Source organism: Erithacus rubecula (genome assembly GCF_903797595.1).
Source record: "Erithacus rubecula genome assembly, chromosome: 5".
In the NCBI taxonomy this organism is placed as follows: domain Eukaryota; kingdom Metazoa; phylum Chordata; class Aves; order Passeriformes; family Muscicapidae; genus Erithacus; species Erithacus rubecula.
Window position 1 is genome coordinate 16,677,393 of NC_136687.1, and position 24,210 is coordinate 16,701,602.

Here is a 24,210-nt window from a genome sequence, read left to right on the forward strand (position 1 = left end):
TTTATTTGCTTCGTATCTTAGGCAATTGTTACGAGCAAAGCACAGATAGGCAATATTATTGCTCCAAGTCCTTTGTTTTGTTGATTATCTCAGATACTACAAAAAAAAAAGTAAACTAAGAGTGGGCCTGTGAGATGGGTCATTCAGTGTCAGTTCACTTGCACTATATTATCCCAGTGCTATTTTTATAAGGCACAGCCATCTGTTCCCTCATTTCTTCCACCTGTATAGATCCAGACAGCCTAAGATGCAACATCAGAGGGAAAGAAAAGCACCTCACACAGGCCCTGTAAGGGGGGAAAGTCACTTCAGTGATTCAGACTGCAGCAAGCTGAGCAGTCCCTGCCTACCCATGCACCCTAACTACATGCTGTGATGGAGAAAGGTACCTACATAAATAGTAGCTGTGAGACAGCCCTACTAAATGGGCACCTCTTCTTGGTATTTCTGCTAAGGATTCCTGCTCTGTGAACCCTGAGTATGCTCTGAAGCCCACAGAGCCTTCCCAGACGTCTCCCTCATAATGCAGAAGTAGGAGGCAGCAAGTTGTCTCTTACAGATTAGATTTTTGAGCCATGTGAAAGTTTGTAGTGATATGTGTACACAGATATCAGAAAAAGTGCTGCAAATTAATTAACTTTTCTACTTCACTGTACAGTCTTGGAAAGTTCTTCATAGAAGGCAAATACTGCTAATGTATTCATTATTTGTTTTACACTGCAGTTTGATATATGCCCATAGCACTGCCATCTTTCACAGCACTACTTTTAGTGGGTGGGAGCTGCCACAGCCTTGAAATCTCCCTGTAACTGTTATACAACAGAAATTAAACCTCTGCTCATGGGTATATGCTTCAGTGTTATTTTACTACTTTATTATAGACATTACTGATTAGAGAATCAGAAATTTATAATCTTACTTGAAAAACACTTTTTATCCTCAACTGAATCTCCTGTTTCAAACATGCTGTAAAGAAACATGTCTCCTCCATTTACTTGGAAGGATATTGCCATTTGAATTACTTATAATTTCCTTACATTTATGTGACATTATAGAATGGTTCTGTCTCTAAAAAACTATTATTGATTAAAACTGAAGACATTTATGGGGATAAAGCAAGCAAACAAAACTGAAAACTGATACAAAAGCTTAAGAAAGCAATATAACACAAATACTTAGCTCAAGAGCTTACACATTGTGGTGGGACATTTCTCAAAATATTTTAGATTTTCTCACTTCAGGTGGCTTCACTAAGATCTGTGAACTTGAATGACAAACTAAATTTTATATTTGTTTTCAATTAGAGTCATCCCCTTATTTTTTTTTAATCAAAAAGGTTTAAGAAGTAAAAATCAAAAACTACTTAGGCCTATGAACTCTTGTTTAGAGCTTTGTTGAAATTTTCAGCTTTGATTATGAAAGGGATACATTTCAAAGACAGAAAAAAAAACTAACTGAGGAAGCAGTTCAATATCTGTGTTAGAAGTGACTGAATTACTTTCAGCAGACAATTTATTATGAAACAAAAAAAGACAGAATTGTCTTCCTCTCAGAGAAGGCAACTACTGTTTTCTTTATTCAGAATCAGGATACTACTCGTAAAAATGCTTATTTTAGCTGTTATCACACATCTCCCTAAACTCTTGTAGTGATAGTGCTAACATGCACATTCTGTAACAGGTCATCTAAATTAATAATTTATACTAATTCAGGCAATACCAAAAACCAGGAAGAAAGGTATCACTAAGGCCTGGTGGTTTTCACTGGCTGCTCCAATATACAGAATAGTGAGGCAGCGAGCTGCAGAGATGTGGCTCCAAAGGTTGTGCAAATCTTACAGACTGGAAAAACTGAGGTACAGAATGCTCTCACTAAAGAAAAAAAAAAAAAAGGGGGGAGGGGAGGGGGAAGCAGGGAGGGAGGGTAGAAGAAAGAAAGAAAAAAGAAGCTATTTCCATCTCCTTACAGCCACAAGCGTTCAGTGGCCAAGTTACCTGAGTGTCTCCTAGGATGTGTTTGTACAGCAAACAACAGTGGTGACTGCAGTCTGGGGAGCTGCACCTGCACAAGCTTGAAGCTATCTAACATGTAACTGCAGCAATAACAGTGTGCAAGCAGCAGTTCAACTCAAGCTGAAGATACAATGGACCTCATTTACTGAGAGAACCTTCACGATGATTAGCACATTATTAATTCCCACATACTAGCATCACCTCTTGCATGAATTCATTTGAATGTGCTGGACAGAATCTCTCAAAAGCACAACTATTTTGATTATGTGATTTACAGAGGACTCTGAAAGGTACATGTCTCACATCCCACCCAATAAAATGACTAAAACATTTCCTGACATTTAGAACTCATTAATGAACAACATTAGTAGTGAACAACACTACATTACAGACAAAGAAAATGTCTTTGAACATTATGCTTACTTTGAACAGTAAATTACATAGAAGCTATGTACAATGTAGTAACCACATTTAAGAATAACTACACATTTTGCAACCTGCAGCACTGTCACTCCAGTGATATGGAACCTTTGTTTGAGGAACAGACTTTGAATCTATTGTTTGCTTAATGAATTCAAATCAGCAACTGCACAGATCCACAAGAGCAACAGTGCCAATGGCAAGAGACTCTACAAAAAGGGAAGTATATAAATTTCAACAACAGACTAAAAATACTGAAATACTCTCAGGTTTTACTGGCTCTTAAAAATTAGTCCTACATGACATTCCTCCTTTTCAGTGAGTTTTTGAACTGTTACCCTATCAAATGAGAAGAAAAAAAAATAAAACAAAGCCAAAACTCTCAATGACTGTACCACTTCACAACTCCTGACAGTATTAAAGCTCCTTTGGGCTGCTGAACTATGCCAATGTTTTCAAGAGCTGAGTACTGACAGGATATGAGGTACTCTAGGTTCTTCTTTGCCACTGGAGCTGACTGGTTCTAGGTAGTTCATGACAGGTGAGAAAACCTGAAAAACATTACTATTCCAACTCTGTCATTTACTCATGCAGTTTGAACACTGTATTTAGTAAGTGCTATACCAACATTTGCATAAATCTTTGAAAAGAAATTAAAAGTGACACATTCATTGACGAAAAACAAAGTATTTTGAGAGCAGAGACGTGTTGCTTGGATGGTCTGTACCTAGGAGGGAATTCAGTCACCATCACAGACAATATGGTTAAACAAAAGATGTGAATAAACATATAGTGATTTAGTAAACACTGGTCCAAAGAGCCAAAATAGATTGAAAGGCAAACTCTAGGTCTTTGTGAACACAAAGCTGTACTTTTGCAGCTTTTAAGTGCATTTCATATATTGCAAAAAACTTGAGTCTGGTCCTTTGTTCTTGGAGAAAGTATAACCTACTTTCTCAAAGCTGAATTCCACCCAAATTTTTATTACTGTTTTCAGTAAGAAGAATATAAGATCAAGAATAAATTTCTGCACTGCAGATGCATAGTCCTAACCCAATACAAAGCTGACATACTTCTGATAAAACCTTATCTTCCTGTGTTACTAAATCTGTGTCTTCTAGTCTTCGAGTTGTTCTGTGGTTGTGTTAGCATCACTTATTTCATTTATACTTTTTTCTTGCTTTGCTTCTTTTCTAAAAGTCTTCAAACACTTGTCAAGTCTTTTTAGGAACACATCAACATCTTGCTTTTTAATTCCAATTGCTGAGGCAGCATTGAGGTAAGCACAAGGATAGTCATTTGCATGTGACATAAAGCCTTTAAAAGTGTAGTTATTCACAGTTTGTACAGACCCACAGGGAACAACTCTGAAACAAACAAACAAAATCATGAATTAGTTAAAAGATGCCTTGACATTTTATATGGTACCCTAGGTTGAACACAATTACACAAATTCCTACTGAAGCAGAGAGTTACTATTCCTTCCACTGATGCTCAGCACCAGCATAATTTAAAATCTGTGGAAATGCCAGGTCAAACAGTATATACTACAAAATAATTACTTATGCAACAAAAGGGAAAATCTGAAACCTTCCTATCAGACAAAGAATTGGAGAGTTTTAACTTCAAAAATTTAAACTCTTGAACAATTCCAGCCAAATATGGTTAAAATTACAGGACCAGGCAAATTAAAAAGAGCATCTAACCCCAGTACATATAGATTTACAGTCATTCATCTGTGCAGGAAGTGGAATAATCCAAGCTAATGAAGCATACCTTCTGATGGGGAAATATTCAGCTCTGCTACAAAAAAATAACATTAAGTCTATGGCAGAAGTTAGCATGGCAGCAGTAATATTCAGATTAAGGAATGCTGCCAAAACAAATTTTAAATAATTCTCTTCTTCTAAAAGGTTTAAACAAAAATAATTAAAAATTATTTGGCTTGCATTTCATTGTAACAGTATCTCTAAGAATAAATTCAGCTCAAACTGGGTCAGGCTATAGATTCTTAATTTTTTTTTTTTTTTTACTCAATTAGTTCCAGAAAGCAGAATTTTTTTCCATTTGACAAAAAGCTATGTAGGATATTAAAAGCTTCTTCCCTGGACATCCAGCATAACCATATTAGTGCTGCAATAAACAAAGATATTCTATTGTAGCCTACATCTAAACTGTAAGATCAGACAACATCTGGAAACTAAATGAAATCAAGGGATACTAGGGAATAATGGCACTAAATTAAATGGGCATAGATTACCTATTTAGGCTACCAAAGTAGACATAGTCCCACTGCTCACTCAGGCAGGGAGACATAACTACTCTATAACAATGATGAAGAAGGGTGATTACTCTTGTTATTATTAGACTGCCTTCTGTAATCATGACACAATTGGTGTGAAACACTTCACAGGATTTCGTACAATATATGATAATACACCCCTCTACTCCCCCAGTTTTTTCAATGAACAAGTATCCCTTACCTTGCTCCAGAAACTTGTCTTGTGAAAAGCATAGATCCAAGCTGGGTAACAGCAGCATCATTAGTTTCATCTAGATTCTTCAGTGACATGGCTAAAGTAACATAAGGTCAGGTTAAAAGTGCTGCAAAAGCTGCTTTTTCTCCAAAGAACCACCACAAATGACAAGTTGCTTTCCAACAGCAAGAATCTAGCCAAATATTTGTGTTCACATACAAAGAAAAAAAAAAGAACACTACATATAATAATTTTTAATTTTTCCAGATGCTGTCATAGATTACTTCCTTGGTTAGATTGTATGCAGATTCTGCACAGGTGGACAGTATTATTTTGGTGTTCAGCAGAAATTTTTAAATCTACTTTTTATGAAGCATTACTACATACTAACATCTTCAGCCTGTCTCAGATTCATTTCTCTCAAATGAATACGTTGGACAGAAGCAAAATAATGGGTCCACATTACTACAGTACTTTTATAGTAAATTACTGTATTGGTAACCTTATTGAATTATTATTCAATTTAGTGATGTTTAATAAATAGGAATGGTATGTTAAAGTGCATTATGAATCCACAGTACATTAGATTTTTTTTTAAGTTAAAACCCCAACAATTACCTAAGGAAATGGGATTATGTGGTGTGTCTAACAGTCTCTCATTGTGGTTATCTGCCAGCTTCTTCAGTTCACTTGAAAGATATGAAAACATCTCCTGAAAAAAAGATGCAATATTTTTCTTATTAGCTACCAAACAGAGAAAATAGCACCTATTTCACAAAACTGTTACGTCCCCATTACATCCTACAGATGCTCAGCTGATTCTCTTTTCATGTGTACCAAGTAAGTGGATCAGACAATTCTCTGAAATAATTCTATAAAGGAACAGCTCAATTTCCTGAACACTGTTCTTATCTCTCAGGCTGATACAGAAGTCTCTATCCAGTGTATACATGTGCTTGGGATGTCATTCATTCTCTCTGTGGCCCTAAACCTAGGGAGATAAAAAATCTTGAAAAGATTCCCACTGCCCAGCAGGTCCTACCCCACCCTACTTCTCACCAGCCTTCCATGCCCTAGCCCCCTCAGCTACTGAAATGAACTGTTACCATCACAGATGGCCACCTCTTGGCAAATTGCTCCTTACTTTGTCTTCTCTCCTTTAACACATTCCAGACCAAAAGCAGTATATTTTGTTACCATGTATCACACAATCACATTTCCCCCTAATGCAGACTTCTTTTTCTGTATGAGAATAAAAATCCAGACTCTTAGAGAGGCTGTAAGTACACATTTGACCAGATTTTGTTTCATGCAATATACACTCTCCTGAATACTCAGCTCTGTTGAACAGTCTGTCCTTTTCCTAGGACCTCCCTCCTGCTCAAACTAACGGCAAAAATGGAAATATCTGAATTTCTGCTATCACTTAATTGGATTGCACCTTTGCTGTGAAAGTCATAACTGAGATTCATAAATACTTTGGCTCAGATAAAAGTGACACTGCACATAAAAGGCTGTTTCTCTTACTTCATCTGTATTTTATATCCTCCCTCTTCCCCAGTAGTAATCTATGATAATTGCTCATGCTTTTCCTCAGTTTAATATATGCCTCTTCAGATATCAGCTCAAAACACTTATGGACAGAGAGAGAATAAATACCATTCTTCTTATTGAAAGCTTTAGCTTTCTTTCCATTCTTTTTAATGCTTAGTCTCTCATAAAAACTGGCAAAACCATACAGACACTGGGTAGCCTTCTTAAAAATATTAAGCACCAGGCTTCTCCTCTTTCAGGCCATAAAAATTGCCCTGCTTATCTGCTTCAGTGTGACTGCTTGTTTAAGCATCCTCATCAATTCCTGAACCTGACAAGTGATTTTTCATTCTTTAAATAGAATTACCTCCTCTGTTTGTAGACAAGTATCCTGCTTTGACCTGTGGATTCTGACAGATATAAATTACAGCTTGTGATCAAAATTATGCCTTTGAACAGAACCTCCCCAAGGTCTTATGAAACCAAATGAGCTTTGTGGAGCCTAAGTTAGAAGAATGTTACAGCTGCTTTTCTTGAACCACTGCAGGAAACCTCACTTCCCTTCCTGAGTGACTAAATGAACACAGCTCCCCTCCTGTACTTCCTAATACCACAGAAGAAATTCAGATGGAGAGAAGAAAGTACCCTGTCTAAATGAATTAGGCTATTGATACAACTATCCACAAAAACATGAAGCTTCTGAATTACTTGAAAAAAAATTGGGAGATATCTGTGTTTAATTATCAGAACTTGAAATATGTGAAAAATCATTCTTATTTCTTCTATATCGAGTGGTTTTAAGGTTTCAGTTCAGTTTATTTATGGTTCACGCACAGAAACTGAAAAATATTTATGTTTCAAATATTCAGACACTTCTGCCTTTCCTCTGGTCTCTCAATGTTTATAAGCACATTATTAATTTGTACTTTCCATAATAAGCATCACTAATGTACTAGCCCTTTTATTAGTATTTATTTTGGAATACAAATAATAAATTTATTTTTGCTCCCTCTGCTGGCTATTGCCTTCTAAAACTGAACCAAGATATTGTACAAATACACATAAATTGTGCCTACTCTGGAGATACTATTGGTGAAATTCGTACTAAGAAAAATATACTGGAACAAGACCAACTTCCTAATAATTTTTGTGTGTTGTATCTAGGAAATTATCTGATACATCTCTTATAGGATTACTGAGAGGACTGCTGAAAGGAATACTGGAGGTATTACTGAAAATTGGTATAAAAAGTTACCCACTGCATAAATATATTAAATTAAATTAAATTTATTCACTGAAATTAGGTTACTAGATGGACCTTTACATACATAGGAATTCATTAAACCAAAGGACAATAGAAAGATAACAAAAAAATCCAAGTATGTATTTTCATCAATTTGACTAAAGCTACACGAACACAAATTCAAATTTTCCATTTTTTATGAACAACTGTATTTTGCATCTTTCCATTGAAAGCCCTCTAGATATTTTATAGTTTCAGAAGTTTGCTGCAAAATAGATTAACTGCCTTTTGAAAAAAGGGATTAAAGCAATATTTTTGTGAAGTCAAATCTATAACTGACCTCCATTATAAAATATTTCTACTATATGGAAAATTTATAAGCACCCTAAGCAATTATATATAATTGAGCTCCTACAAAATAGATTTTCTATAGCAGGCACTCAAGCTTTCTCCAATGAAGCCAACTATTATGCTAAAGTTACACTGAACAATGCAAGCATTAAATGTCAGTTAAGTTTCATTATTTAAATCACTCTTTTACCTTAGAAACTTATCACAAAACTTCATTAGGCTAGACAAATGAATGCTAAACTATGTGTAAATGTCTTTCACTTCTGGTGCTTTGAGCATATAAGTCAATATAACACCTTAGAAAACAAAGAACAAGTCAACAATACTTACATCAAATAGGCCAAATCACTCAATTGTTTGGATGAAACAGTCTACTTTCACATACATATACAAAACTAATTTTAAGAGGAGTTGTAACAATAATTAAAAATTTTTCAATTATACTATATTTACACTATAAAACTATTTTAAATAGAACCTACACTAGTATGGGTGACTCTTCATTCGTTTCTCCACTGTGATAGGCATTGTTGTTGCAAATGAGAATAACAACAATATAGAATTCTTGTTAATGTTGCAAACAAGAATGATAACAATAATGACAGGGAACAAACAAGTAAGGGAAAAGCCAGCAACTCCAGAGAAAAAGGTAGGGGTACTGAATAAGCCATCAGTCCCATACCAGCTGACAAAGAGGCAACTGATGAAGGCCAGAAAAGTTTTTGTGCAGGGCTGAAACTATCCTAGCTGGCTTTAATCACCCAGCTTGCTCACACTCTGAGTCTGTAATGCTCTGCCTTCCTCCCTGTGTCACTCTCATCTGAACAGACAAGCTATCCTCAGGGAACAGCCACAGAACTGCCTATAGTGTAGAAGAGGACACTGTGCAAGAATCATTTTACAGCCTCTCCACCCTAGACACAGACTGCCAGCTCTCCTGTGCTTGCCTGAGACTGATCTGGTCCCATCTTTCTTTGCAGCAGCAGCTGCCTTACAATGCACCATCACAGCCTCTCCTGCTTCGTGTCTCAGAAGGAGCAGCTCTTCTGAGCTGAGATCTGACCAGAGCAGTAGAGGAGCTGCAGTGCTGAGCATGGAGGGGCCAAGAGGAGGCTCAGCTTCTTGAAATGCAGCCAAAGACATGACAAACTATACTATACATGTGTGACATCTGCATATACCATACACCCTCCCAGGCAGATATGCTTGCACTGCGGGAATGGATTTATACTAGAAAGTTTTAAAAATACCAAATTAATTACAGAAACATTAAATCTTTATATTATCTGCATCTAACATATGCATAATCTAAGAGAAAGTGCCAAGTAAGCCTTGCTAATCTGATTTGGTAACACTAACATTCACTGTTTTGAAGGGTCTTTCTTAACAACAGCAATCAATGCATCCTCTTTTCAGCATTTGGAAGACCTTGAGTTCAGGCTCTATGACCCACACTTCTCCAGCACAGGCTCTATAGAGTGCATTTAAACTAACTTGCCCCCAGCTACTCTGAAGTTTGAATATGGCTACATATACTTGCATGAGGAAAATCCTGAAATATTCTCATATTTGACACGCTACAGTGTAACAAACTGACTAGAAAAAAAAAAAAGAGTAGTAACAAATGTCTATCTTGCTTTGAGAATAGCTGATTGCTGATTATTTTACATTTTTAATATCCCTCATTAAATGGCTCTCCTTCTCTTCCATCATAAGAAGAGCAGCAATACAAATTCACACTGAACTGTACAAATTATTTATTCAAATTAGAACTGCATCAAGGATAACTCATGAAACATAAACCCAGTATTATGCTGAATTGTAAAACCCAATCAATTTCCTCCCGCTCTGTATGATTTTAAATATTTTAGATACATACTCCATAAAGACATAAAAATAACTCCAGCTTTACTCTCAGAAAGTAAGCAGACAGATGGATACCGATATAAAAAGCTCTATCACATCCCACAGTAACATGGAAATGCATTTAAGAAAATGAGAATTACGTTGATTGTTAAGTCCAATGAGGAAATCCAAAACAAAATAAGGCAATCACCTCTTCAATAATACCAGTATAATAATTAGTTAAGTGGATTAAAAGGACCATATTAGATAATAGCAGATATTAAACTTGGCCTGTAGGGTTCTGAATTTAAACCCTGAATGTAGGGTTCTTGCTCTTTATGAAATTTGAAATGACAATTAAGCCTGTTGTTTATGCCATTACACAGAGCAACAACTATATTTACTTCATGTGGCCTGATTTAGACACACACATACATATATGATAATAGCAACTTTTATGACCTAGGAACCTAAAATATAGGACATAATATAACCTGTACTGAGGCATCAAAAGTTGTTATAAAAACACAACTTTTACACAAAGTTCTTTAAAAGCAAAGATATTAACAAATTTGATTATGGATCAGCTGTTATCTACATTGCAAAAGAACCTAGAATCACCCAGTGAGATCAGAAAACCACTGTTTTAACCATCACATAAGCATATAAAAAGGAATTCTGAAAAGTCAGTACTCCATCATATCACTACATTTAATCTCATACTCTTGGACAATTGCACACTCCACAATTCCCAGCTTATTAAAAAAAAAAAAAATTGCTCCATGTACATGCTCCTCTCCCTTATAATGCATAATCTCTTCTCTTCCTGTATTAAACAGCTAATCTGTGTAAAAGAAAAACTGGGCAGATTATTTTGTTCCTTGCTTGTGTGAGACTAATCTCTTCTCAGTAGTATTCTGGTCTTTCTGGCTTAAGCTCAAATAACCTGAAGTAACACCCACACAAACGAGGATCAGGTAAAAAGAGAAGGAAAAGAAAAACACCTGAAGTTTTTTACAGCTGACTTTGTTTTTTGGTGTGAGTAGGTGCAGCTGCACCAATATAGAAAGGAGTACTCAATGTCAAGCTATAAATAGTTCCTGCTGGAAGCTTAATAGCTCTGCTTCCTCAGAGCATAGGCAATAAAGTATCACTATTGCATTTTTACAATTCAGGAACAAACAGATTTAAGCAAAAATGTTTCTATTTCTATAGCAAATCCAATAAAATAAACACATTTATGCCATATATAAGGCTGTATTTATAGAGCATACTCACATTTGAAATAAAAAGACCTGAAGCTGTAAAAATATAATACTGTATTCACTTTAGAATTCTACTTCCAAGAAAATTAGATGACTCAAAGTATACAACTATTCATTAAGATATTTATGAAATAATAATTATTTATAACTCGGATGATATTTCTCATGCTTTTTATACATCTGCTACTCGTACAAACTAAAAACAAAGTCAGCTTTGTAGTAAACAAGAAATTCACTTGAGATTCTTCTGGACATAAGAGTAAAGGGGAAAAAATACAATTTGCTATTAATGAAGACACAAAACATAAATGGCAGTACATACAACAGTCCAGAAAAAAATATTGCAGTAGAGGCAAAAGTGGTAACTGCTTTCAGTGTTTCAGAAGCTGTTTTCACATTAGTTGGACAAAATAACTTCTTAGCCATTGTAAGGGTGGTTAAGTTGGTTTGGTTTTCTGCAGTCTAGCTATTCCTGTGGGATCTCAGTTCCAGTACAGAATTAATGGATGCCTCTATAAGCAGCTAGAAAAAAGTCACAGCATTCAGAACTTCTGCTCTGCCACATAATCAGAGACAGCAGAAAGCTGTCAGCAAGAAACAACTGGAACATGGTTTTCAAATAAAATAATGAAACAGATAATGCATAGCTTAAAATTATTAATTTAATAATACTTATTTCACAGCATTTCCTTAAATAAAGTCTCTATAAAAAGAATCTTCTGTATTACTATATAAAGAGAAAAATCAGGCACGTATTAATTCCAGAATTAAGGATAACTCAAGATATACAAATTCCAACCTGACATCCACTGGATTTTTGTGCAAGTGCAATTATATCCAACTTAAAACCCATTGTCTGGGAAAAGTTGAAGAAATTCACCTGTGTGTCTAGATGAATAACTAAAATGACAATATTTTTCTCTTTTTGTGACAATGTACAGTATTTATAACCCAAACAGAAGTTGTGATTTTCCAGAGAATGTGACACACAAACATTTAATTAAGCACCATCATAGCACCAAAGCACAATAGGGACAAAAAAGGAAGAGCACAGACCCTGGGTTACTCTGAGTGTCCCATCTCCTGTCCTGGAAGCACTGTGACCATGACAAAACAGTATAGTACTTCTCCATTTAAGTTTTTGTGGACAAAATTCTACTATATTAGTCACATTTAGGAACAACAAATATGAATACTGTACAAGATAGTACAGGCCCTCCCTTTAGCCTCCCAGTTTGAAAAAACAACAACACAGAAATCATGCTTACACTATTTAGACAAAAAGTAATTATATCATACTGACCTTCCAGATCCAGAGCTCTGAACTCAGAATAAGTTCAAAGGCTTTCTAGACAGAAACTCGGTTTACTACACAAAGCAGTTTTGCAACAAGACTTTGTTAATAGCTGACTTCAAGAAAATATTGCTTGCCAAGAAGCTTACCTTTCTCTCTTTCAGTAACTTTTTGTAGCCACTGGTTCCCAGAGACAAGAGTGTAATGAGGACATCTAAAGAAGGTGATGCAGATGCTCTTCCTGAAAAAAAAAAAAATCCAATATACAGATTAAAGTTGCAAAAACAAATTTCACGTGAAAGAAGGATGATAATCAAGTTTCTACAGTTATTCTATGTGGCTGAAATCAGCCCATGAACTAGTTACCTGGATACATTTTGCTGATCTCCTGAATGAAGGACTCGTTGAAGCCAGCAATGATAGCACCACCTACTGGAACCATAAAATTTTTGTCCAAGCTCTGAACAAAAGCATCTATTCTGCCAACTCGAGCACCCTTTTCAAAAAGGACAAAAAATAAAACCCACAGCATACATTAGAAAAAAGGAAAATGTGGTAGCATCCTAATTATATAAAAGTGTATCTAAAATAAATGTAATTCCTGAAACTCGCAGATACTGCATTTGTGATGAAAACATAAAAATCACAGTATTACCTATTTTAGCACTGCTTACTATTAGTACCATTACCTTACATAGTACCTTACAAATTCCCATTTTGCTGTGATTTAAAATATTGATTTAAGTTCCTGCAAGTCTACATGTAACTCCTTTTCAGCAACAACCAAAAAGAAACCCTTCAAAATTTAATGGGAATTATACAGTTAAAACTGCTCAACCCCAAACAGTTTTTACACCTGTCACAATAAAAGGCTACAAGTTAATGCTTCATTAGCAAAGCTTTTTTCAATACATATATAAAATTGCATTAAAAAAACAGGCTTATTACATCACTCCTTCTAAGGTTGCTTTCAAAAGCAAGATTCAAATAACTTCTTTTAGCAGTTATCCCCCACATCCTTACACCTAACCAATCCTATTTTCAAAGGGCAAAATGTAGACTCTGCAGTACACCTTCAATTTGAGTAGCACATAACTGTGAACTATATAACTAAAAAGTATGCAGTATAAGAGAACCTGAAAAGTAGGTTAAACCCATACATATCAAAATACATGCACATACATATATTTTTAGGACTACATACTAAATGTAAGAAGTAGAAACAGAGTTAATACCTATGACAAACAGATGGAAAAAAGCAGAGCCAACTAAGCCTCATTTGCTAGGTCTATGTTTTGATATCTTAATGCACAGGAGATAGGAAGAACAGTCCAACTTTGCCAATTTTTTGTTGGGAACATGAATGCCAGCCGCTACCATTTGATTAAATTGACAGGAGACCAACAGAGGAAAAGCACAACATGGAATGGTCTCAAAAGCTTTTTCCTGGGATACTCTTGCTAGTTGTATTCACACTGTGCTCAGCATGTACATATTCCTCAGTATTCATTAATAACTACTTTCTCATAAACAGAAAATTTTCTAGCACAAATAATAAATTCTGTAAAAAAATGTAAAACAAATCAGAGCTCAAATGTATACATTTGCATAAACAAGGAACAAACAACCTATTGAGTCTAGAAAAAACACAGAAACAAACATGGTAAAATTCTATTTGTAGCATTATAGCCTGAAATGTTTATCATTAGAACATTTCACACAGCAAAGCCCAGCACTTCCACAGCCTCATTCATGTTAGTTTCTCACTAAACTTGAGCAAGTTAAATATAATAAACATGGACTAAGTACATTACAAATAAAGCATATACCATTTTCTGCTTCATAAATTCCCTCAGTCTTTCAAGATTTAGAAATGCCAACATTAAGTTCTTTCACAATTGTACATTAAGCTGGTCTGTGACCTGTTATTAAGGTCTTAGTAATCAGAAAAAAATATGATTAGCATATTTTAAATTATTTATAGTTCAGGATCCTCTGGATCCTATTAAAATATAACCCCCAATTCTTTTGAATAATTACAGAAAACAGTATATTGAAGAACAATGCATATATAATACAACGAGGGAAAATGCAAGGATTCTGTTTCATGACTGATCTTAGATATCAAGCAACATCCTCTACAAACTAAACAGCAGAAACTGTTCAAACTAGGCAACATAAATTAATTTTTTTTAACATAACATTGAACTTAAACCAGTTTCCTCAGCCATTCTCTGTGCCAACAATATTTTGACAGTGACAACTTCTATCAAGTGTTGCTGTAGATTCCTGTACCTTCAATTAAAAATCTGTAACTCATTCTGTTGAAGGTTTAATTTCTATTCAGGTATGATCCATTACATCACTTTTAGCAAACAACTTTAGGAAATATTTTAAGAAAGCTTAATAAGGATACTTTTCCATTGTAAAGACACATGAACATACCCAAAACCTAAATGAATTTAGGGTTACATAGAAAGCACATAATAGAAATAACTACCATGCTGAAATTCCATTTCTGTCTGTTATGCTTTTCCAGAATATTATTCAAATATCAGATACGCATGGGATTACTCTCAAAGTTATGAAGCATCTGATAAAATTTTTTAGGTTGTCTACAATCACAGATTTACTTACACTTGTGAAAATATTACTGGAAATACACAGCTCCTACCTGCTGGATAAGATGCATACATTTTGAAGACTGAACTCCATATGCATTGTTGACAATATGTGGAATGTCATAATTAGCACAAATCACAGCCAGCTCCTCCAGCCTGTGGGCATAAAATTGTAATTTAGAGAAGCATTGATTACTGAGCTCATCTTACAAGTCAGACCATTAAAAGACTGACAGGTCTATAACAAAGTTAGAAAGACAAAAGTAACTCTTTTTAAGCTATAAAAGTTAAGATGAAAATTCTATTGGCTTTTACATATATTGTAAATTGTTGATCTAGTCTGAGACTTTTCTTGCTTCATTTAAAGTTTTGTTTGGACATCAGTTAATATAACCCAAACCATTCTGCTTTAGATACAAGTTTTTTGTTGTTTGGCTTTTTTTTTTTTTTTTAATTGCTTTACTATTAACTAATATAGATTTAGTGAGTCACTACTTTTATTTCTTTTCTCTAATATTCAATGTGAAAACAGTCTGTAGTAGTTGTCTTGGGAACCAAAAGCATCCTACAACAAGAAGTTTTTACATGTTTATTTCAAAGAACTAGTATTTCAACCCTTTGGCTGGAATCTCACTTGTATATTTCAGATAAACTGATTAAGAGAAAAAAAATTCTTTAAAGGAATGGAGTGCCTTAAAAAGTCTGAATATGGACATCACCTAATTGAGAATTTGTTCAGCTGTTTACTCTTCACTTGCCTTTAGAACATCTGAAATCAGAGTGAGCTAAACCTGGACTGATTAATCAGTCAAATTCAGATTTATGTGAGCACACTGATAATTTTAAGTAAAATCCTTCAGCATTTTAAACATACATATATGCAGTACCCTTTTCTGAAGCACTCCAATCATACTATATATTTTTTAAATTACTCATTATTTTCCCCAAACTTTTGAATCTATTTTAGAAATAGAATATATTTGAAAAAAATAGGCAATATAAAATAATTTAAAGTGACGATAAAGGTAATATTGCCTTAAAAAAAGAAAAATCAGGAAATTCTACTTCCAATGCACTTTTACTCTATCTCCTTCTGTACAGCCTCTCACTGTAATTTACTGACACACATATAAAATGTGTCAGAGTATGAAAACATTTTCCAAGAGGTGACATTCCTTTGCATTCTATTTCTACTACATCGTCTAGTGTTGTTCTGCAATGCAAAATTCTGCTGCGTCATATTAAATTTTCCAAAAGTAAATCCTTAGGAAATCATCATCACCATATTATCCTTTAAAAAATCAAAAGTACTTTAAGGTTAGGAAACACCAGTAATATAATGTACATATTGATCTTCAACAGTCAAGGTATTTGCCAGGAGCTGCATTTCCAATAAATTTTTCACATTTATGAACACACAATCACAAAATATTCTGAGCTGGAAGGGACCCACAAGGATCATCAAGGCCATCTCCTGGCCCTGCACAGCACCATCCCTAAGAGTCACAGCCTGTGCCTGAGAGCATTGTCCAAACACTTCCTGAGCTCTGCCAGGCTCTGTGCTGTGGCCACTTCCCTGGGGAGCCTGTTCCAGTGCCCAGCCACCCTCTGGGTGAGGAACCTTTCCTAATATCCAACCTAAACCTCCCCTGACACAACTTCAGCCGGTTCCCTTGGGTCCTGTCACTGCTCACCACAGAGCAGAGATCAGTGCCTGCCCCTCCTCTTCCTCTCATAAAGAAGCTGTAACTACAATGATGCTTCCCTTCAATCTTCTCCAGAGTGAACCAATCAAGGAACCTCAGCTGCTCCTCATGTGGCTTCCCCACACTAACAGAATACTTGAAACATAACAATACGCAGGGCAAAGCTTTTGCCTTTTGATCTGCTGGTTCTTAATCAGATGCATTCCTCCCCTTCTAGAGAGACTCAAAGGAACATAGTTTCCTTCTTATGGGCTTCTTTTCAAGTGCAGGCAGAGAATTTCACTAAACTAGAAACACAGAGGGTGCATAGCTATGTATGTTCACCTTTCTCACCTTCAGAAAATTAAAGGAGCAATCACCTATCTTCTGGAAGTATTGAAAAGAGAAAAGTCTTTTTTTTTCCTAAAAATATTCTATTGAACAATTAGATCCATTTTGCAATACAGAACAAGAATGCTACAGTTTGAAGAGAATGTGTCAGCATGCAAGGGAAGCAAATACACAGTACCTGTATGTAGCAGCACCTGCTTCCAAGGCCTAGAATGCAGCATTGAAAGTGCTACTAATCATGCCACAAAAATAAAGTATTAATGTAAATTGGCTACTGAAGTTCTTACTAGCCACAAATACAGAAATATTTCCCAGTTTATTCTTCCTTTCTTTCTCTCCTGTTTGTTAAAGTTCATGAAAAGAAAGCTCTGTTCTTTTTTACTGCTCCTGAAAGTAAAAAGATACAGAATTCTGCTAAATCCATAAACCAACTGAAAAGGACACTTTCCCTTTGGTTCTGTTAAATACAGTAGTTTTAGAAACAACTTAAAGCACAAGCAGGTAGAATACTGAGAAAGAGGGTTTATACATCTAGAGAATTATTCCCACTGATTAAATGGTACTTCAAAGGAAAGCCATAGGTACAGCACCCATAAAACTACTTAAAATTTTAAAATATAATGACCACAACCAAATAAAACCTTACAAATGCAGATATTTAAAGACAGACGTTTGAAATTACACCCTCCAGAAATGCTGTCAGGGTTTTCCTTCCTATAGGAAGATGAAGGTTATGGCCTTCAATAGTTGACAGTTTCTTTTAAACAGAAAGTACATTCAAATCTTCCTATATCTGTGTTATATCATAACATAGTGCCACTGCCTAATAATTCATCTCTTAGTTGTAGAGGACAAAACAATTGCAGCATGTCAAAAAGAGGAAGCAGATAAGGAGAAGATTCATTTACCCAAGCTATAAAACAGACCATTCAGTTTTGATAGCTGTGATTTAAGTTAGCCAATAAATCTGCAAGTCAGCTTCAAGCAATGTTCATAGTATTCTGACAGAATTATATGGTTTTAACTCCCATCTTTCCCTCTAGCAACTAGGTTAACCTATGATGAATACTGGAGGGGTTTTTTTTAAGTAGGAGGGGAGAGTAAAATATATTTTCACTTGCCACATTTCAGAGTTAATAACATTTCTTTCCTGTGCTGGTGGAGGAGAAGAGTAGAAAAGACAACAGTAACATTAAAACATGGCATAGCTATGGAGCTACATTTCCTGGATTATGTGTCCGTTAGAGTCTATTTTTACTACTTCCATGAAGTTTTAGTAAAACCACTAGCAAAATGACATTAATTTCACCACAAGAGAGCAACATTAACCTCATTTATATAATAAAAGAAAAACTTTCTTTGTAATTCTCACTTTCATTAATATATTTTTCTGGAAGGGGATTAAAGAGCCTTTACTAATTGTTGGCAGAAACAATTCTAGGAAGATGGATAGTCAAAACATGGAGGTGTTGGTTAGGTTTTGTTGTTGGGGGGTGAGGAGAATGTTTATTTGTTTTAACAGTAACAAACACACACTTCTTACAAAGACTGTTTACCTATCAGGCACCCTTGGAGCAAAGCAGGATGTTGTAGAATGCACACAAAGAATATTTTCAGCACCAAGAGCCTTGATTTTGGCCTCCACTGCTTCGAGGTCTGTCCTTAGCTCATCACCTTCTAATACATTTTCTATCACCACAGGCTCAAAACCTGACCAAAAAAAGTGAGAACTGAATGTAACTCAACAAGTCTCTGACTAATTGTGTGGTTTAGTTGCAGTATACACTTGAAAAAACACTTCATGCTACTATTGTTTTAATAGATCCTAACAGAAAAGGCTGCAAATCAGACAGTCACCTTCTGATCACAATTCCTAGGACACAGGTTCTTGCCTAAATTTGAGAGAGAGATTTCATCCATGAGCTTTGGTTTTACATAATTCTAAAGACAGCAAATCAGGCATCTTATTCTGAGGACAAACTGTAACTTCCTTAACTCTTTTATACACCTCTGTACCACTGCACACACCTGCATTCTGCAAGGCATTAGGAAGCCTGCATGCATGTTTTAATTACATGTTGGAAATCAGGAGTGCACAAATAAAGCAGAACTATCATACATTAGACCTTTTTTTGTATCTCACTACAAGAATATGAATTGATAACTCTGATAGATGGAAGTTTTGTATCTGTTGGAAGAACACACACTGTGTCATCAATCAGTTACCTTCTTACCTGCAGTTATCATTGATTTAAAGCAAGATTTCTGGTCTATACGTGGCCAGATAATGTACTTTGCCTTTGGTCTCTTGTGCCTCAATGTTAAAAAACACAGAGTAAGACTCATGCCTGTTGCCATAGGAACCACAAAGCAACTGGCCACTGTCCGGACACCTGCACACAAAAAGCAAGCCAGAAATGAATGTGAAGAATCACATTACACAAACAAATTCACTCACAAATAAATGAGATTTTTTTCAAATTTATACCTACCAGCCAGTTTTATAACATCCAGAACTACTGAATTAGTGAGTTTGTTCAAAAGGCTTGAACCTGCAGCTTTAGGCTGTACTGCAGAAATATCACCTGACCTTCCAATTCCATGGATCAATCTAAACAAAAGAAGTTGAAAACACACATCAAGATTTTTCATGTTACAAACCATAATTGTTGCTGACTGAAGAGAATTTAATTTGATAAACAATTGTGGAAAACTTTGCACCCAATGCAACATCAGTATCTTCCACAATCAATTCAATTTTAACAAACTGCACACATTTGTATGAAATTTGGGTTGTTTTGTTTGGTTTTTTAAACAGTAGATTAACAATGCTTCTGCATGCAAGTAAAAACTTTCAGAAGATTCATAGCAGCAATACCTTCACAATCTGGCAGGTTTCCTTTTAAGTGCACCTCAGCACTTCTTGATGTTTGTGGAAACAGCATTATAAATGTTGACATGTTCAGACACACAACCAAGGAAAACAAAAATGAGTTGTCTATGGTGTAGTGTAGCATAGAAATAGTGATATTATAGATACTCCCTTGACAAATGCTTCATCTCCATAAGACAAGGAAATAATATATACAAAGCCATATATATCTATATTTACATGTATTGCTTTGCCCATCTTATACATCTTCACTTCATCTATCATTTTGCTATGCAATGTTATCTATCATGGAATACTATGTCTCTCTGCATTCTGTTTATAAATTATGGTTATAAACTGCATTTATAAATATTGACCATTATTTAGTTCAGGAGTGGAGGATCCTGAAGTAATTTATAAAATACAAGCTTACAGAACTAACTTTACCCATGGCTGAAATGCAGCAGCTGCTCAAGTAAGCTAGTAACAGTACACACCTACTTATAGCTTTAATTCCATTTTTGTCTTGGCATCAGAATAAAACACAGTCCAATGAGTATATGACATTCAGAACTTCCTGGAGCACGGTCTTACAAATTTATTTTCCTGTTTCAAGTTCCGAGTTGAAATCAATAAACACTTGATAATTTAAACTTACATATAATCTTCACTCCACCTAAAATATTTTCTTTCCTCATTCCTGCTATGTTCTGAATAGCTGTCTTATATCAGTACTTTTTATTTTGTGCACATATATACTGCTTCCTAAGAAGTAATCCTGCCTAAGACTGACCCATTATTAAGCTAAAAGGAGAGACAGCTTGAAAATCATCTCCTGCTACCTCCATCACTCCCAAAGTCACCTGTAAAACTTGGTGCAGAAACAAGTGGAGGGAAGGACACCTTGCTATTCCTGACACTCACAGGAGAAGTGAGATGCCAGGTGACAGAGCTGCTCTGGAACAACAGTAGTGAACACCAGTCCAGGCTCCCTCTGGCCAGAAGCCAGGCATGCTTTCTCTAGCACTGTCTAAAAACAGAACTTCCCCAGATATCCTCCCCTGCTATGCATATCCCAGTCTAGACAGCTGTACACAAAACTAAAAAAGCCAAACTTATGTACTACCAGGTTTCACCATGAATTTTTCAAGGTGCTGCAGGGCTTATGAAAGCCATCAAGCCTAAGTAACTCAACCCCCATATGGAAAAAGCTTACTAAATCTCTGGCCTCTAACATGTTTTTGTGTTTATGTTTCAAGAAGAAACATCCTGGAACTTTCACTTTGTGTCACTCCTGTTGGATAAAACATCACAGCAAGGTACTCAGCATAGAACTCAACAAACACAATTGAAAAAGCACATTCACCAGGAAATTAACAGTCTCTAAAAATTATAGCATCCAACATACCCATTAAGTAAGTGTCAGAAGCACTACAAGCCAATAAAAGCTCTTTTAGTCTTCAGAGATCTCCTTACTTCATATAAAATCTACTACAGGTGGACTGGGGTTTCATTTGCCTATCAACTAATCACATTATAAAGCTATTAACAAATATAATAAAATACAAACAGCTGTTCACTGTCCATGTTCAATATCGTGCAACTACAATGCATAGTAGTTTTTAAAAATATACAGATGAAAATCTGCACCTTTTTTAAGAGGCACATAAGACATAGATTATTTTAAAACAGTAAGATCTCTGCTTCCCTTGTAGAGGACAGCCCAACAACTTCAGCTTCTACAAATTCAGTATACAGGACACAATCCTGACAAAATATTTTTACTTCATTTAAGACCTTCTAATAAGCTATTAATGAAAATTTAATACAGAAAGTTCTATCAATTCAATGATTGCATTATATTACTTTTCTCAAAATAATATAAGGTCTTAGATAAACAAGATCTATCAAGGTCTTAGATAAAAAAAACCTCAATAAAATATGCCATTAGAAAGCATTAATAATAAACCTGAACAATTAAAACAGTCAATAATTGGTACCTGTAATGCCTTCGGGCAACAAGTCCTGACACCACTCTTCCTTCCCTCTCACCAACACCACAGTTGCCCAGGAAGTTATTACTATCCATTATAGCAAGTTCATGAAGAAACAATTCAATGGTGCTTTCATCCCATCCATCTTCAGGACATTTCCCCTTAATAATAATAAAAGACAAAACTTGGAAATGAAATATTAAGAAAACTTTATGCAATTTGTTTGATTATTGTTACCCTTCTATCTCGTGCTAAACAGCAGCTTGAATTTTCACTATTCTCTTTTATACTATCTAATGTTATGAACTTGTATTCAGAGAAAAGTTAAATAATGCTTTTTTTCATGTATTAAATACAATTAAATTAGCACATCCCGACATCAAAACAATCAGGATATTTTTTACCTTCAAATGTTCTCTACTGTACACACAAAACCACTGCAGGTTATACCTGTTAATTACTCCCTAAAAGACTATAGATTATTTGATGAATTCCCTAGATATTATGTATAACTACAACTCAACAATGAAAATCGCACAAAAGAGAAGATATTCAGATATTACAGAATCAAAAACATGAGCAGAGGGGAAATAGAGTTTCAATCTACACATTCTCCTTTCCAGTTATTATCTAACACGGAAGGAAATAATTTCCAAAATACGCTCAAACCTGCAACCAGAAACATGCTCTTTACTGCATTAGCAACTGTGCCCACCTTTGCAAATTGCTGACAAGATTCTCAAAGGACAGGGAGCCAAAAAAACATGAAGAATTTTTTATAGGTCTAGAGGCTTTTTCATATGGCTCAGTAACAAAACAGCCAATTCAGTAAATCTAGTTAGTTTCCGAAGCGTGGTATCAAAGTTGAGTTGGAAACAGCAGATAACATGAGTGAGGATGCTCAAGAACTGAAACATTTGCTAATTCGTTACCAATGATTGTTATAAGCTGGAGGGAATGTAATTTGTTCTGGCAACTTACAAGTATCACTTTTTACCTCATGTAACAATGTGTTAATATTTTACTGCTCTCAAACATTTATTTAACTGTTCGCTGGGCCTTTCTCGGTAAATGCACAAAAACCCAGGGCAGTGATTTTATCCTCCCAAACGCGGCCTTTTCACTCCGGGGCTCCGTCGGGTCCGTGCCGTGAGGGCAGCGGCTGTCCCGATCCCCGGCCGGACGGGGCGGTGGCGCCGAGCCCGAGGGCAGGGTCCGTGAGAGCCCCGGCCGGACGGGGCGGTGGCGCCGAGCCCGAGGGCAGGGTCCGTGACCCCGGCCGGACGGGGCGGTGGCGCCGTGCCCGAGGGCAGGGTCCGTGAGCCCCGGCCGGACGGGGAGGTGGCGCCGTGCCCGAGGGCAGGGTCCGTGAGCCCCGGCCGGCTGCGCGCTCACGGACTGCGCGTGGCCGCCGCGGCCGTGCCCTGCCCGGCCCGGGGGGAGCCTTCCTTCCCCGCCCAAGCCGGCTGCTCGCAGGGCCGGCGGGCGGCTCGGAGCCCTCTGCCCGCTCGGACCCCGGTGCGCGGAGGGCAAGGGGAGCAGCTCTGCCCCAGAGCGGCGAGTTCCGGGGGCGGTGCCCCGCTGTGCCCCGGCGCAGGGGCGGGGGCGCGGCCCTGTTACCTGCTCCAGCAGCGCCCGCAGGCGCAGCTCGTGCGCGCGGCGGCCCTGCGCCCCCTGGCGCACGTAGGCCGCCGTCACCAGCCGCTCGCTGCAGCCCTGGTTCTCCGCGTTCATGGCCGCTGCCGCCGCAGCCGCCACAGCCGCCACTTCCCCTGCGCTCCGAGCAGGCCTGTGCGAACCGGGCACTTCCCGCCGGGAAGGGGCGGGCGGGGGCGGTGCGGCTCACGCGGTGCGGCGGAGCTCCGGGCCCCGCCCCGCCGCCAGGGCCGCGCAGCGGGCAGAGCTCCGCGGGGCCGCCCCCGCCCGGTGCTTCCCCTCCCGGCGCTGGGCGGGGCCGGGCCGGGTCGGGCCGGGGCAGGTGCGGGGCCGAGCTTGCGGTCCGGCAGGCGGTGTCCCGCTGTGAGAGGCAGCTCGGCAGAGCCCCGGCTGCTGGGCTGGGAAGGGCCTGTACTGGGCTGATTTTCCCTGCCCGCAGAGTTTAGCATATAGCATTAGGCTGTTGAGAACAGCCGCTGTTACCGCCAGGGCGAGGGCGTTCTTTGCTCCTCGGGACGTGTCTGTGGGCACAGGTGCTTCTGGGACGATCCTCAGGGAATAGCAGCAGCCAGCTGGGGGCTTAGCCCAAAA

At 37.2% G+C, this 24,210-nt stretch overlaps 1 protein-coding gene across 2 annotated transcripts; it reads right to left on the reverse strand.

Annotated features, from left to right (window-relative positions):
• Positions 1–568: 568 nt before the first annotated feature.
• Positions 569–23,866, reverse strand: SEPSECS (Sep (O-phosphoserine) tRNA:Sec (selenocysteine) tRNA synthase). 2 transcript variants are annotated; one of them, XR_013774272.1, is made up of 12 exons: positions 23,584–23,866; positions 21,970–22,124; positions 19,590–19,708; positions 19,332–19,490; positions 18,654–18,807; positions 15,115–15,217; positions 12,807–12,936; positions 12,590–12,681; positions 5,528–5,621; positions 4,916–5,006; positions 2,903–3,799; positions 569–2,829 (listed from the first exon to the last, which is right to left on the reverse strand). XR_013774272.1 is itself a non-coding variant. In XM_079305913.1 (11 exons), exons 1-11 carry the CDS (start codon positions 23,695–23,697, stop codon positions 3,550–3,552), a joined length of 1,461 nt encoding a protein of 486 aa, XP_079162039.1. In that variant the 5' UTR covers positions 23,698–23,866; the 3' UTR covers positions 569–3,549. The 2 variants fall into 2 exon arrangements, 1 of the variants encoding a protein (XP_079162039.1); XM_079305913.1 differs by having other exon boundaries at positions 569–3,799.
• Between the last annotated feature and the right edge of the window lie 344 nt (positions 23,867–24,210).

What these genes read in the sequence shown, in the direction of transcription:
- SEPSECS (XM_079305913.1), bottom strand. Translation starts at nt 23,697, where the DNA reads ATGAACGCGGAGAACCAGGGCTGCAGCGAGCGGCTGGTGACGGCGGCC. An exon ending in GGATGTTATAAAACTGGCTG is followed by an intron (nt 19,491 to 19,589) that starts GTAGGTATAAAT and finishes TTTTGTGTGCAG; the next exon opens with GTGTCCGGACAGTGGCCAGT. An exon ending in TAAATCAATGATAACTGCAG is followed by an intron (nt 18,808 to 19,331) that starts GTAAGAAGGTAA and finishes TTTTTTGGTCAG; the next exon opens with GTTTTGAGCCTGTGGTGATA.